Below are 16,546 nucleotides of genomic sequence, written 5' to 3'. Positions count from 1 at the left end.
GAGGTGCTCCTAGTTTCAGTGATTGTCCTTTCCTCCATGTTTCCACAGAATTTTGTACATAAAAGCTATCCTTGAACATTATATTTCTTTACAGCTTGCTAGATTGGGACCTCCTTTAGGGAAGAGACTGAGATTTTTTTCCTTTCTTTGTGATCATAGGGTTAACATGATGTATGTGTTAAAAAGTTTGATGAATAAATAATGAAGAAATGAAACTCATATGCAAAAGGGAGGGGAGAAAATTTAGAAGCTGGAGACAGAAGCTTGCTTTGCAGCTGATTACTGTGTAACTCTCAAGGAGTTGTTAATTTTTTTTTAAGAGAATGGATATAAGACTTTCAAAGATAAATGCAGTAAGTCAGGCTAAAATACAGTAAGGATGACTCACTCAATATAATTATCCTCCCCTCACTTGCAGCGAAAATGACTTTAGGACCTACCAGTCCTAGAGAATCAGCCAGGAAACTCTCTATGTGAGGGCAGAAACTGAGGTTTCTTAGTGGGGGACCTGTAGTGTGTTCTTTGAAAGACAGTTGCCAGGTGCTGCCTAATTTCCTTGGTTCTGGCCCCATAGATGATGGGGTTGACTAGACACGGGAGCAGCAGGTAGAAAGCGCTGAGCAGGTTGTGCACATCCTGGGAGGCGGTGCGAGCTACTCGGTAGACGATGGATGAGGACATGGTGGATGAGTAGACAGTGAAGATGACCAACAGGTGGGAGCCACAGGTGTTTAGGGCCTTGGAACGTGCTCCACCTGATGAAATCCTGAAGGCAGCATGGATAATGCGGAAGTAGGAGGCTCCCAGCAGGAGCATGTCCAGGACTCTGTTGAAGATGCGGACGGTGAGCCCCACGGTCTTGTTCAGGGTGATGTCCCCACAGGAGAGCTTCATCAGGGCCATGTGCTCACAGGCAAAGGGGTGGATCACGTCTGAACGGCAGAAGTGGACCCGGGAGGCTAGAAACACCACTGGAGCAACAATGCAAGTGCTCCTGACAACTGCCGCTCCCACCAGGTCAGCCAGCAACTGGCCGGTCACTATCTCTGGGTAGCGAAGAGGGTAACAGATGGCGACATAGCGGTCCAGGGCCATGACCAAGAGGATGTTGCAGTCCAAGACAATGAAGAAATAGATGCAGAACATCTGGACCAGGCAGCGTGTCAAGGAGATGCGACGGAAGTGTGTGGAGAAGCCAAAGAGCATGGCGGGCACCACGGTGGAGGTGGCACAGATGTTGATAGCCAGGAGCAGGGCGATGAGCAGGTACATGGGCTGGTGCAGGCTCCGCTGGGCCACCACCGTGTGGATGACCAGGGCATTGGCAGAGACAATGAGCAGGTACAGGCTGAGGAAGGGCAGCAGCAGGAGGGCGCGGGACTCCCGCAGCCCTGGGAAACCCAGCAGGAGGAAGTTGGTGTAGGACATGTTGGAGCTTCCGTTGCTCCACCCTGACATCTTCTGTGGGGGAGCAGGAGGGCTCTAGGGAGAAGAGGGGCAAGGGGTCTGGTTTCAGTGTCCAGCCCTGCTGGCCCAGCCTCACCAGAATGCCCCAGGTGCTTTGACTTCCATGAGCCTCTGATGTTTCTAGAGAAATAATAAAAAGTTATTTTTCACCATTTAATGAGATTCTTTTGGTGTGTGTGTGTGTGTGTGTGTGTGTGTGTGTGTGTGTGTAGTGTATGTATTTTTACATGTTTAAATCAATCACTTTCTTTTTTTTAATTTTAAAGATGTGGGGTACAATTCAAGATTAGGTATACAAAAGGTAAAGTCTGGGCCTGATTTTGGTCCCCACTTTGCCTGGTTCAAGATCAGGAACCTTCTTGATAAAGTGTGCCCCACCCTCCTTTTATGAGATTCTTGAAGAAATAACTACTTTTAATAGCCCCAACTTGTTATTCTTTTTTAAAAATTAAAATCCTCCATTTGTATTTTCACTAACAAACTCTTATTGAAGATCTGTTTTTTGCTAGGCTCTATGCTAGGGGCTAGGAGTACACAATAAATAACTGATTGTCTCTGTCTTGGATGAGCTTACGTGGACAGAGTAAGACTGAAGTGACAAGTAAGAACTAAAATGCAGTGAAGAACAGGATGTTAAAACGGATCCCCTTCTTCTCCAGTTTCCCAAGAGATGTGCTCAAAGCCCAAGAACCAAATGCAAAGCAAGTACTTCTTTCTTTATTCCACACTGAGGTGCCGGGGCAGACTTCCTATGTGTGATTTACAGAAGAGGTGGCTGAAAATTGTTGCAACCGTAGTCCAATGTCCATCTGGAAAGTATAAAGGTTGGAGACTGGAGAATCTAAGAGAGAGAAAGCCTTGGGAGAGAACTGACGTGTTCCTTTCCCAAATCCTAAGGAGGTGGGATGTGGAAGAAAAGGGAGATTACTCCTCATCTTGAGCTAGTGAGGGAGCTTTAAAAAGCCAGAGCAGTAGATCTAAATTGTATCCCCGTAAATATGTTATGATCTACACATCATGTTGAATGGAATCATTTGTTCTTAGTGGATCTACGTATGGTTGCCTAGAGATTGTAGTTATTGCACACTAACTATTTAATGATGTATTGTAGGAGTTTGACAGGGATGGACTTTGAGTTGCCATTACCCACTTTCTTCTCATTTTGGTGAATTGATATTTTTGCTAGTTTGTGCTCTAGCCTTATGGTTTCTCAAATAATATTGGGAGGAAACCTGAAAACATTTGCTAGCTCTTTCAATAACCTGAAACTTAACTTTTATTAGCATAGCTAGATGCTCTCTTATGATCTCTTCCCCTTTGTGGGTTTTAATTTCCTTCTCAACTAGGTTTCTTCTGCTTTCATAGTTTCAGAGAATTTCATATAATATAAAAGACAATAAAAATGGGAGCCACACAGTGTCTCTCTGTCATCTTTTAATACTGCACCATCTGACCAAGTCAAACAGAATGCTGTTTCTTTAGTCCTTTCTTTTTTCCTCTCCCTACCTCTTGCCTCCACTTCACCTTCTTTTTGGGAACAAGCATCTGAAAACTATTCTTCTCAACCCTGACTGCTCAGCTGCTGTTCCTTCAGAAATATGAACTTCTAATACTGAAGACTATCCTAAACTGACCCCAAAGTATGAGAAAAGAAGAGGGCATGAAGCGGGGACCCTAGAACTGATATAAGAGACGTGGCCATGGTCCAGGGCTGAGGAGTCTTGGGAGTAATAAGGAAGGTAGAACCTGCTCAGATGTCAAATTATTAGAGGTAGAGAACCTCGGGGGCAGGGAGAGGGGAAGCTGATGATTTCTGTTCTTCTCCGGCTGGGCTCATAGGATCAGAGAACCAGGCACCCGAAACCCACAAAGTCTAAGAACCTTGAGGCATCAGAGCAGGGCCGCCCCTAGGGGATAGAGTCCAGGCCTCCAGCAGAAGTGTGAGTCCCCAAGGTGTCCTGATCAGTGGACACCCAACATCTGCTTTCCTTCTCTTAGTGCAGGAAAGGATAAAGTTTTCTTTCAGCCCATCCTCTTGTGAGACAGCTCAGCTCATCACAGGGTGCTCCACCTTAGTGAGGGACAGAGCCAGGTCCTTTGGGGGGAGATTTCGGAGTCAAGTGTTTGGGTTGGGTTAAAGGTGGTCCTGACACAACAGGGTGCTGGGTGTGTTTTTTGTCTCCTCACCTCACAGGAGATAGATAGCACAGGGTGGGGCTGATATGGAGAAGGAAAATAAGGGTCGGATCAGCGCGAGGCCAGACTTCAAAGGCAAAGACCCAACACTGAAGCATGAGGGTGGCTCTGAGATGGGGGGTAGTGGAATAAGATAAACTCTCTTGTGGAGACTCTGGGTAAGGGACTGATACAGTCCTCATCTGTAAAATGGCACTCACAATATAGGCTGTGCCGGTTGACAGGGAGGACTAAACTGTGGAAAGCTGTGAAGCTGATGAGCAGTGCAAGGCACCTAATTGACACGTGGGCTTTCTCTCTATGTGCCTGCTTTTGAAAGGGCGAGGAAGTGGGCCCAGGGCAGACTCTGAACCCTGGTGGTGACAAGGGTATTTGAGGCCAGAGGAAAGGCTTCCGTCTTGGTCAGTGAACTTCGGGACACACACAGGGCTCTCCCTTCATTCTACTCCTGAGTTTGTAACCACAGATCTTGTACAATCTCAGTTTCCAACCATCCAGAAAAGGGAAGGTTTAAGATCTGTCTGTCACTCAAAGCAGGGTCCTTCAGGGCATTAGCAGTGTTGCCCCAGTGATAATAGGGACTCTGTGCTGATGGAACCCTGAGTCCTCAGGCACACAGATGTGCTGGTGAATGTGGTTGTGTCAAGGCACAGGAGAAGGTTGTGGGGGAGGGGGTGACGATGAGAGAGGCATAGGTGAATTTGAGATGCACTTTGGAGCCTCCTGATGGGCACCTGTAGGAGAGGACTAATTTTGTTTATCTCCATGGACGAGTAAAAGGAAAAAGTGAGACTTGGTCTACTATAATAGGACTTTGAGTTAGATTCAGAAGATGGCTCAGAAGACATTTACAACTTAAACAACCTTAAACCTAAGGTTGGAGCCTGGAAGATAGATACTTGGGGTGGTTTCTTCTTTAGTTCTGGACTGGGGAAGGTAGAGTGGTTGGTTAGAGAAATCAGATAACTGAGATGGCTTTTGCCCTCAGTTTATGGGCTAAACTCTGACCTTTTTGTAGCTCAGATGAGAGCCTCCCCCCAGCTCCCTGCCTAGCCGAGCACAAACTCTCTTACTTACCAGAACTTACACAGGCAAGAGAAGTAAGAACAGGCCAGGTGAGGCTGAACTTCCCTGAATGTAGCTAAATTCACTCCAGTCCTCCCTGGGGGAATGGCCAGAGTTTCCTAGCCCTCACTTCTTGGCTCTGACTTAGCTAATTAGCAGAGCCCCTGGGGTAACTAGGGTGAAGTCATGTCCCCCAAGGCCCTGCAGGCTGGGGTAATAGTGTGAGCAAAGAGCAATGTCTTGATACAGACATACTGGCAATAGTGAAGGGGCTTGTTGCGGGGGTAGGGAGTTGAAGGTTCCTACAGAGAGTAGTTCTCCAGAATCCTCCCTTAATCTTCTGTACCCATCTTTTCCAGATGATCACAGGCTTCTGGTGGTTCAACCACCCATTGACCCTAATGCCTCCGATATCTCCATATCAAAGTCTTTGCCTTGTTCCCCAGACCTGTTCAACTGCTTGTGGGAAATCTCCACCTGAATGTTTCACAGGAAAAACAAACAACCAAGCCCTGTGCTAAAGTCATGTTTTCATTCCAAAAGGTTGTTATACCTTTGTGTTTCCCATGTTAGAAATGCTGTTGCTGCCCCTAAGGTTTCCAGAATAAGAAAGAGAGACAGAGGGGAGGGAGGAAGGAGGAGGGCGGGGAATGAACATCAGTCAGAGTTGGGAAAGGTATCCAGGGTTCTCACTCTTCACACCTAATCCCTTGCCAAGCTCTGCCATACCTTTCTTTTTTTCTTTGCAACGCGTCCCAAATCTCGATTCCCTCGTCGACTAACTACTCTGGTATTGGTAATGTCCTTTCCAGTTTGCTTAGTGCCACTGTCTCCTAGCTGTGTCTTTTCTCTGTCTCACACTCAGTAGTTAAGAGTGCACCTATTGAGTTTTACTTTTCTTAGTCATTGCTAACTTGATAGATGAAAATGGTATTTCCTAGATTATACGTATTGGCGATCATTTTCTTATGTTTCTATGCGGGCTCCTTTTTTGTGTGACTAGGCTATGTATTGCAATCTAGCATTTTGTTTGCTAAACTTATCCCACCGTGGATTCTTGCTCTCTCCGTGATAAGACCCGAACTCTCCTGCAGGGCAGAAGGGACTGCCTCTGCTGGACTCCGTCTCCCTGCCATTGTCTCCCATTGCTGGCCCTGCCATAATACTACCATGTCATGTTATAAGTATCTCAACCATGACAGGCACTTTTCCAGATACTTGCATCAAATAAACTCATATTTAAATTTTAAAACAACCTAAAAGGGTAGCCTTTCTCTTTTGCATTTGTCAGTTGAGGAAACTGAGGTAGTCAAGTCTCTCCTGAAGTACCTAAAATTTCTTGTGTGAGTCTCATTGTTTCATAGCCCAGGACTCTCATAGGAGCATGCAAATGGAATCTGAAGCTTTTGTCTGGAAGGAGAGACAAGGGGTGAGTACAGAGGAAGACCTAGAGAGCTCAAATAAGCTGTAAGCCAAGTGCAGTTCTTGAGCCAGGCACAAGAGACCAAGCACAGGGCTTGGCAGCCATGCCAGCAGCGGGGGAGGGAAGAGTGAGGACCGGGAATCTGATGCATGGCACTGAGTGCAGGGAGCTGAGAGCAGCTTGGTTTCTTGGCTGGGGTTACATGATGTGAAGGGAGCTCTACAACACCCGGAGGGCAGAAGAAACTCAGGCTTGATTTCTAGCTGGGTGTCTAATCTGAGGCTATCAGAGCCTGGAGCAAACTAGGTGTGCTGGAGGCCTGTTCAGTTCTGGAGGCTCTGAGTGAACATAGCATTTTAACAAGGCCAACAGGAGAAAGTGTCTAAGCCAGATTTCAGAGTGTGATTTCAGAGTATGAGTCAGCTCCTGGAGGGGAAAGTAGAGTAGCCAGGGATTTTGGGTTTAGCAGCCACACACAATGAGGAGGAGAGAGCCTTGGTGGGTCCAGAGTCCCATGGGCAGATCCTGCAAAGAGAGGCAGTTGGGAGAGTTGCTTCCCTGGTGCTCAGAGCTTGGTCAAGGTGCATTGGATCCTGAGTCTGGCTCATAGAACCTCCCAGGAACCCAAGCCTGGCTGGGGTTTGGGATGTGGAGTGACAGTTTTCACCCTACTGCGAGTGGGCAAGAGGCTGCCCATTCTGTACTTAGTAGGCACAGCTGGACAAGGTGAGGCAGTGGATACAGAACGGGAGGGGCTGACTGCACCAGCATCCCAGGACCCTCTGCCCACATCAGCTTTCTCTAAGGGCCTTGGAACAGTCCACTTTTTGTTTCTTTCCTTCTCTTTTTGACCCTCTTTGCCCTCACCAGCTATCTTTTTCCAGTCCAAATGGAGTTACTGACATAATTGACATTCCCTGAGTTCTGGCTTTGGTTTGGAGATCGCAAGAAATTTCTCCCAGTACGTCAGCGTGTGGACTTGGCAAGTGATTCATGTCCAACGTGTGGACTTTGCAAGTGATTCATATCCTTCCTCCCTGCGTCAGCCCACCCTCTAGCTTTTTCCCAAGAATATACAACTAAGAGGCAGCTATATCAGAACCCCAGCTTTTTATTCAAATAACGATTCAGTGTTGTTAATTAATCACGAATATCTGAGATTTTTTGACCAGCTAAGGAAAAAGTAAATTTAGAGCAAGATTTAAAGAAATACAAAATTAAGATGTAATCTCGTGCCTTCATAATTAATGTTAATACTGCTTAATATCGTCTAGATTTTCTCTCAGGATTAAGTAGAAAAGAATTATTCCTATAGATGTTCTCCCTCTGGACCTTATATGTCAATTACCCTAATAGTATACTAGCCAACCTAGTTAGTTAAAACCAAAACCCAAACCAAATCCAAAAAATCAACAATGCGTTCAAAACATTAAAAAACCCTCAATCCAAAGCAATAGTTTCCCAGGTACTCCTCAGTACCTACTGAGTGAGAATTGCAGAGATTGGCGTCATCTCTCTTTACTAGATGACCCCTATGCAATTTCTCACGTAACCCCCTGGCCCCAGGCCCTAGACTAGCACTTGAGCACCACCAAGTCAGGTGTTCCTGGGTTCTTGACAGCAGATGCAGGTAGCCTTACTCTGGTCTTAAGCAGGCAAGGGACTTCATCTTCTGTTCTCCTTCCTCTTCACTCCATGATCTAGTTTGTCTTTTACTAGTTTTCCTTGTTCCTGCTCATTCTTTAATTTCAATCAGTATTTAACAAGCAGTAATTTGCGGGTTTCCCCATTGAGACAGTCACCCAATATGTGTTCCACTTGGTTCTTTCCCCAGTTTTCTACCTTGAGAAACTTTACATAAGATAAAATGAAGGGAAAACACATTTATTTATTTATTTATTCAGAGTCAGAGTCTTACTCTGTCATCCAGGCTGGAGTCACGACCACCTCAGTGTTGACCTGCTGGGCTCCGGTGATACTTCCACCTCAGTCTTCCAAGTAGCCAGAGCTGCAGGCATGCACTACCATGCCCAGCTAATTTTTTTTGATATATTGTAGGGACGAGGTCTCACCATGTTGCCCAGGCTGGTCTCGAACCCATGGGCTCAGGCAGTACCTCTCACCTCAGCCTCCCAAAGTGCTAGGATTATAGGCCTGAGCCACTGCACCCGGCCCACAATGATTTATTTAATAATTTCTTTTTTTTTTTTTTTTGAGTTGGAGTCTCACTGTCGCCCAGACTGGAGTGCAGTGGCCGCTCCCGGCCACCACAGCCTCAACCTGCTGGGTTCCCACGATCCTTCCACCTCAACCTTCCAAGTAACTGGAACTATAGGCGCACGCTACCACGCCCGGCTAATTTTTTTTGATTTATTGTAGAGATGAGGTCTTGCCTGCCCAGGCGGGTCTTGAACCCGCGGGCTCAGGCAATCCGCTCACCTCAGCCTCCCAAAGGTGCGGGGTTACAGGCTGAGCCACTGAGCCCGGCTTATTTAATAATTTCAATAGGCAGTTTATTTGCAGGTTTTACAGCTTAGCCACTGTCAAAATTTTCCCTCATGTTTGGAAAGGTTGATGCATTCCTTTATAACAACTTAAAATTAAAAATACATTTGAACAATTTAGAAACGATCGGTCTTTTATTTTCTTTTTAAAATATTTAAAAATGTTCTCACATTTTACTATCATTTTCCTTTCTATATGATTATGTTTAGGAACAGCGTAAGAAAGAGAGACTTTGAAGAACATTGACTTTCCAATTACTTTGGCATTTCTTGCTGTGCAAGTGTCTTGATGAATAGAGATAAGAAATTCAATGGTAAATGCTGGGATATTATTTGGAAGAGCAGGATTGAGACCCTTGTGTAATTTCTTCTTCCTGTTTGAGATAAATAAAAAGAAACAGACCAAACTCAATATGTGATTCTGAACTGTAAGCTTTTAATTACATGGGACATTATTGGAAGAACTGGCAAAACTTGGATGGGATGTTGGGATCAGATGGCAGTGGTGGCTCAATGTTTCCTAACGTTGATGACTGTAGGTGAATGTCCTTGTTTATCGAAAATGCTCATTCAAGTATTTGGGGTGATGGGGCTTCACATTGGCAACATACTCAAAGTACTGTATTTGCAACAAAACTGTAAGTTTGAAATTGTGTCAAAACTTTTAAGTGATATAAAAATATACTGATGCTTAAGTACTTAAAATACAAGAAATGAAGGTTTGTGAGAGAAAATTATAACAGTGACTATGATGTCTGATAGCAGGTTCCTATGTCTCCATTCTCTACCTTCTTCTTAGATCTGATCTGGGAAAACCAGAGAAGGGTAGGTGGGTGGACAGCATCATCAGAGTCCTGTCCTCTGGCACAACCTTACCACCAGGGGAAGAGCGGTGGGTGTTTATGACTGTTTTAGCCTGTCAGCTTGCTGGTCCCCAAGCATGAGTAACTGAGGGGAGGTCAAGCTATTTATTCATATAACTATTTAGTTGTTTTTTTTGGTTTTGTTTTGTTTTTGAGTTGGAGTCTCACTCTGTCGCCCAGACTGGAGTGCAGTGGCCGCTCCTGGCTACCACATCCTCGACCTGTTGGGCTCTGGTGATCCTTCCACCTCAGCCTTCCAAGTAGCCAGAACTACAGGCATGCGCTACCACACCCGGCTAATTTTTTATTTATTGTAGAGATGAGGTCTCGCCAAGTTGCCCAGGCCGGTCTCGAACCCACGGGCTCAGGCAATCCACTCACCTCAGCCTCCCAAAGCGTGGGATTACAGGCTGAGCCACCGAGCCCGGGTGGGTATCTTTTTTGTAGACTGATTTGAGTTCCTCCGGGTATATTTCCCAATAGGGGAATTGCTGGGTCATATAGAAGGTCAATTTCTAGTTCTTTCAGAAATCACCACACTGTCTTCCAAAGAGGTTGCACTAGTTTGCATTCCCACCAGCAATGTAGAAGCATTCCTTTTTCTCTGCATCCTCGCCAGCATCTGTTGATGTTTGTTTTGTTAATGATGACCATTTTACTTATTAGGTGGTATCTCAATGTAGTTTTGATTTGCATTTCTCTGATGATGAGTGAGGCTGAGCACTTTTTCATGTGTCTGTTGGCTGCCTGTATATCTTCTTTTGAGAAATGTCTATTCATGTCTTTTGTCCACTTTTTAACGGGGCTGTTTATTTTTTTCCTTTCGGCACATTTGAGTTGATTGTAGATCCTAGTCCTTTGCCAGAGATACAGTTGGCAAATATTTTTTCCTATTCTGTGGGCTGTCTCCCTGCTCTTTTGATGGTTTCTTTTGCTTTGCACAAGCTCGTCACTTTGATGAGGTCCCACCTGTGTATCTTATTTCTTATGGTATGGGCACTTAGGGTTCTGAATAGCAATTAGTTGCCAGTTCCAATTTCCATAAGAGTGTCTCCTGCATTTTCTAAGATTCTTAGTTTGAGTTTTGATGTTTAGGTCTTTGACCCATTTAAAGTTGATTTTTGTGTATGGTGATAGGTAGGGGTCCTGCTTCAATCTTCTGCATTTGATCAGTCAGTTTTCCCAGCATCATTTACTGAATAGGTTCTTCTCTCCCCAGTGGTTGTTGTTGGAGACTTTGTCAAAGATGGGTTGGTTGAGAAATTGAGGCTTTGCTTCCGGAATCTCTATCCTGTTCCATCGGTCTATATGCATGTTCTTGTACCAATACCAGGCTATTTTGATTACTGTAGACTTATAGTAAAGTTTGAAGTCTGGAAGTGTGATATTTCCTGCTTTGTTTTTTTTTTTTTTTTTTTTTGCGAAGGATTGTTTTGGCTATTTGTGGTTGTTTTTGTTTCCATATGAATTTCTGTATTGTCATTTCCAGGTCTGAGAAGAATGATGTTGGTAATTTAATGGGTATTGCGTTGAAACTATAGATTGCCTTTGGTAAAATGGACATTTTAACAATCAACAAGCACTATTAAGATGGGTTCCCCCCCTCTATTTTATATGTTAATGATTCCCTATGTGCCTTTTATTGAAATTATCTGTACAGTTAAAAATTCAGACTCTCAGCCCTTGTCCCAAATCTACCGAATGAGAATCAGTATAAACTGAGGCCTGGGATAATAATACATTTCCTCTGATTATTCTGTGAATATCCTGTCCTTTGATTCTTTTTAGAATAGGAAGAAAAGTTGTTTTCTTCAGTTTATTTACTTAGTAAGGGATTGTCTTACAACTCTTGGTGCCCAGATACTTAGACTTACTCTTTATTTTTTGAAAGAGGTGAATCTCCACCCTGACATCTTTCCTGGAGGAGCGGGAGGGCTCTGGGGGAAAGAGGGGCAGGAGATCTGGTTTCAGTGTTCAACCTTTGCCAGCCCAGCCTCACCATGATGCCCTGGGTGCTTTGGTTTCCATGAGTCTCCAATAGTCATAAGAAAAAAATGAAAAGTTCATAGTCATAGTTTAATGAGATATGCACCTCTTAGTAAACCTTTTCCTGCATTTCAAATAAATTCCTTAGGGTAGATTTTTGGATGTAGAATCACTGGGTCAAATGAAATAAACATTTTGAGGGTGCCAAGTGGAAGTTGTATTAACCTTGTCACAGTCACTGGTATTAGTAGTGGATTACCATGATTCAAAAAAATTTGATGGCCAGGCATGGTGACTTACACCTGTAATCCCAGTATTCTGGGAGGTTGAGGCAGGAGGAAGGTTTGAACCCAGCAGTTAGAGACCAGCCTAGGCAACATAGTAAGACTTCGTCTCTATCAAAAAAACCCCAAAACAAAACAAAACAAAATTAGCCAGGCCTGGTGCACCTGTAGTCTCAGTTACTTGGAGACTGAGGTGGAAGGATTGTCTGAGCCCAGGAGGTTGAAGCTGCGATGAGCCATGATTATGCCACTGCACTCCAGCCTGGGCAACAGAGTGAGACTCTGACTAGAAAAAATTTTTTTTGGTGGTTGAAAAATACCATCTCATTTTAATTTTTTTGGTGAATTTTCTGTTCATATACTTTGCCTATTTATTTGAGACATAGTGTTTCCCTTAGCAATTAAAATATTAAAATTATCTGACATCCCAAAGCAATGCATAACTCATGTTTTATTAAAACTCTTGCATTTGCTGATGGGATCACTGGCCTTGTCCATTGTAGGCTGCAGGATAGAGTGGCCAAAGATAGTGAAGTTTATGAAATAAATGACTTTGAAGATACAAAAAAAATGAAAATTATCTCTTTTTAACAATTGAAATGTTTTACAAGTCTTGTTAATATTTTTATTTGTGAGAAAACTTTTTATATTTATAAAATTAAATCTACTGTTAATTCTATTTGTGAGTTCTTTCCTTGGTTTTAGAAAATCCTTCATTCAAAGATCAAATAGGTAATGATCATATTTTGTTCTTCCTTAAAATGTATACTTTTTATATTAAGTTTTGATCCACATGAAACGTGGCATGAGGTGATTATCTAACTTGACTTTTTCCTAAATAGCTAAATAATTGCTCTTGTTCCATTTTTGTCACTGCTTTGTTTTACTATCTTTATCCTGAAATCAGTTATTCTATGTGGTGAGGTTGTTTTTTTAGATAGTAATGTTCTGTTTGCTCTTGTGCTGGTATCATACTATTTTAAAAATAAAGCCTTATTAAAGACATAATTCACATATTATGCAGTTCACTCACTTAAAGTGTACAATTCATTGGTTTTTAGTGAATTCAGAGCTGTGCAACCATCACCACAGTTAGCTCTTTCATCACCCCTGATAGAAAAACTATACCCATTCGTAGTCACTCCCCACTTTCTGCAATCCCCTCAGCCCTAGGGAATCGATCACCAATTCACTTTCTGTGTCAGTGAGTTTGTCTATTCTGGACATTTCATATAAATGGAATTATACAATATGTGGTCTTGTGTAGCTGCCTTTTTTCACTTAGCATAATTCATCCATGCTGTAGCATATATAATAAAGTACTTCATTCTTTCTAATGGCTAAATAATATTCTATTGTTTGGATACACCACATTTTAGTTATATATTCATCAGTTGATTGATATATAGATTGTTTCTACTTCTTGGCTATTATAAATAAGACTGCTGTAAACATTCATATACATGTTTTTGTGTAAACACTTATTTTCATTTCTCTTGGGTATATACCTAGGGAAAAAAGACTGGGTCATATGATTAACTTTTTGAGTACTTATCATATTTCTGAAGAAGCTGAACCATTTTGCATTTCCACCAGCAATGTATGAAGGTTCCAATTTCTCCACATCCTTATCAACACTTATGTGGCTATCTGTGTTTTTTATTTGAGCCTTCCCAGATGTTTGGCTTGTGTTTTTCTGAGGGTTAATAATATTGAGCATTTTTTTCAAGTACATATTGACCATTTGTATATTTTACCTGGAGAAATGTTTATTCAAATCCTTTGCCCATTTTTAACTGGGTTTTTTAGAATTATTGCGTTGTAAACTTGAAGACCTAAAGGAAATGGAGGATTTTCTGACATCACACAACCTCCCCAGGATGAAAGAAGAAGAAATTGAGACCCTAAGTAGACTAATAGTAATCCAGGAAATTGACGATGCCATAAGAAAATTACTAAAAAAACAAACAAACAAAAAAACAAAACCCTGAACCAGATGACCTTCCAGCAGAATTCTACAAAACATACAAGGAGGAACTGACACGAATCCTATTGAAAGTATTCCAGGCAATTGAGAAAGATGGAACTCTTCCCAAATCATTTTATGAAGCTAACATCACATTGACATCCAAACCAGGTAAAGCTTCGACAAGAGAACTATAGGCCAATATCCTTGATGAACATAGATGTTAAACTTTTTGAGAAGATCCTAGCAAACTGGATCCAACAACACATCTCAAAAATCATCTACCATGACCAAGTAAGCTTCATCCCCGGGATGCAGGGCTGGTTCAACATTTGCAAGACCATAAACGTAATTAAATACACCAAGAGATGTCAAAACAAAAAACACATGATTATATCATTAGACACGGAAAAAGCTCTTGGTAATAATCCAGCACCCCTTCTTGATAAAAACCCTCGGACATCTAGGCATAGATGGAGCATACCTCAAAATAGTAAGAGCCATCTATGAGAAACCCATAGCCAGCCCCTACTGCTAAACAGACAGAAATTGGAACCATTTTCCCTGAAAACCGGAGCAAGACAAGGACACCCACTCTAACCCCTCCTGTCCAACATAGTTTTGGAAGTTAGAGCTAGAGCAATCAGACAAAAGAAGGAGATCAGGGGTATACAAATAGGAAAAAAGGAAGTCAAGTTATCCCTCTTTGCAGACAACATGATTCTATACCTCAAAAACCCAAGAGAATCTGTTAAAAGCCTCCTAGCACTGATAAAAGACTTTGGCAAAGTCTCAGGGTATAAAATAAATGTGCAAAAAAGATGGACGCATTTCTATATACCAACAATAAACAAACAGAAATCTAAATAAAAAGCACAATCCCATTCACAATAGCCACACACACACACACAAAAAAGTCAAATACCTTGGCATCTTCCTAACCAGAGAAGTCAAAGACCTTTACAACAAAAACTGCAAAACACTGCTCAAAGAAATCAAAGATGACACAAACAAATGGAAAAATATTCCATGTTCATGGATTGGAAGAATCAACATTGTTAAGATGTCCATCCTACCTAAAGCAATCTACGGATTTAACGCAATATCCATTAAATTACCAGCAGCTTTCTTCTCAGACCTGGAAATGACAATACAGGAGTTTATATGGAAACATAAATGACCACGAATCACCAAAATAATCCTCAGCAAAACAAACAAACAAACAAATAAACAAACAAAAAAGACCACCACCACCACCACCAACAAAAACAAAGCGGGAGGTATCACACTACCAGACTTTAAACTTTATTACAAAGCTACAATAATCAAAACAGCCTGGTGTATAGACCTAAAAGACTCCTAAAAGATCTAAAAATTGACCTTCCATATGACCCTGCAGACCTCCTACTGGGAATATACCTGGGGGAACTCAAGTCACTCTATGAAAAAGACGCTTGCATACATATGTTTATTACAGCATTGTTCACAGTAGCAAAAACATGGAGCCAACCATGCTATCCACTGAAAGAGGACTGGATAAAACAAATGTGGTACATATACATGATGGAAAATTACGTAGCCATATAGAAGGACAAAATGATGAACTTCACAGCAATCTGGACAGACTTAAAGTCTATAATACTGAGTGATCTCTCACAGAAACAAGGAACAGGAGAGAGATTCCAGAAGCAAAATCTCAACTTCTTAACCAACTCATCTTCAACAAAGATTCTACCACCAACCACAGGGGAAAGGAGAACTTATTCAGTAAATGCTGCTGGGAAAACTGGTTGACCACATGCAGAAGATTAAAACAAGATCCATACCTATAACCATACACAAAAATCAACTCTAAACGGATCAAAGACCTAAACGTAAAACTTCAAACTATAAGAAGCTTTGAAAATGCAGGACGCACCCTTATGGAAATTGGAACTGGCAACCAATTCCTGATCAAAACCCCAAGTGCCCATGCTGTAAGAGATAAGATAGACAAATGGGACCTCATCAAACTGACAAACTTTTGCAAAGCCAAAGAAACCATCAAGAGAGCAAGGAGGCAGACCACAGACTGGGAAAAAATATTTGCCAACTGTATGTCTGACAAAGGCCTAACATCTAGGATATACAAGGAACTCAAGTATGCTGAAAAGAAAAGAAAACAAAACAAAACAAAAACCCCAGCCCCATTACAAAGTGGGCAAAAGACATGAATAGATACTTCTCAAAAGAAAACATATGAGCAGTCAACAGATACATGAAAAAATGCTCAGCCTCACTAGTCATCAAAGAAATGCAAATTAAAACTACACTGAGTTACCACCTAACTCCAGTCAGGATGGCCATTATCAATAACTCAAAAACAACAGATGCTGGAGAGGATGCAGCAAAAAGGAAGCACTTCTACACTGTTGGTGGGAGTGTGAACTAGTACGGCCTCTGTGGAAAACAGTGTGATGACTCCTAAAAGATCTAAAAATTGACCTCCCATATGATCCTGCAGACCCCCCACTGGGAATAAACTCGGAGGAACTCAAATCACTCTATGAAAAAGATACTTGGACATGTATGTTTATTACAGCATTGTTCACAATAGCAAAAACATGGAACCAACCGTGCTACCCATTGAAAGAGGACTGGATAAAAAAAATGTGGTACAAACCGGGCTCGGTGGCTCAGCCTGTAATCCCGCACCTTTGGGAGGCTGAGGTGAGTGGATTGCCTGAGCCCGCGGGTTCGAGACCCGCCTGGGCAGCGAGACCTCATCTCTACAATAAATCAAAAAAATCAGC

General features: G+C 42.4%; 1 protein-coding gene across 1 annotated transcript; it reads right to left on the bottom strand.

Annotated features, from left to right (window-relative positions):
• Positions 1 to 453: 453 nt before the first annotated feature.
• LOC103253797 (olfactory receptor 52K1-like) lies at positions 454 to 1,458 on the bottom strand. The gene has a single exon (XM_008052015.1). It carries the CDS (start codon positions 1,456 to 1,458, stop codon positions 454 to 456), a length of 1,005 nt encoding a protein of 334 aa, XP_008050206.1.
• Positions 1,459 to 16,546: the final 15,088 nt, after the last annotated feature.

This window comes from Carlito syrichta, unplaced genomic scaffold (assembly GCF_000164805.1).
Source record: "Carlito syrichta isolate Samal-C Ts95f unplaced genomic scaffold, Tarsius_syrichta-2.0.1 Scaffold253521, whole genome shotgun sequence".
Classification (NCBI taxonomy): Eukaryota; Metazoa; Chordata; class Mammalia; order Primates; family Tarsiidae; genus Carlito; species Carlito syrichta.
The sequence above is the reverse complement of the archived record's forward strand: the minus strand, read 5'-3'. Positions and strand labels throughout refer to the sequence as shown.

Coding starts and splice junctions, on each gene's coding strand:
- LOC103253797 (XM_008052015.1), bottom strand. CDS start 1,458: ATGTCAGGGTGGAGCAACGGAAGCTCCAACATGTCCTACACCAACTTC.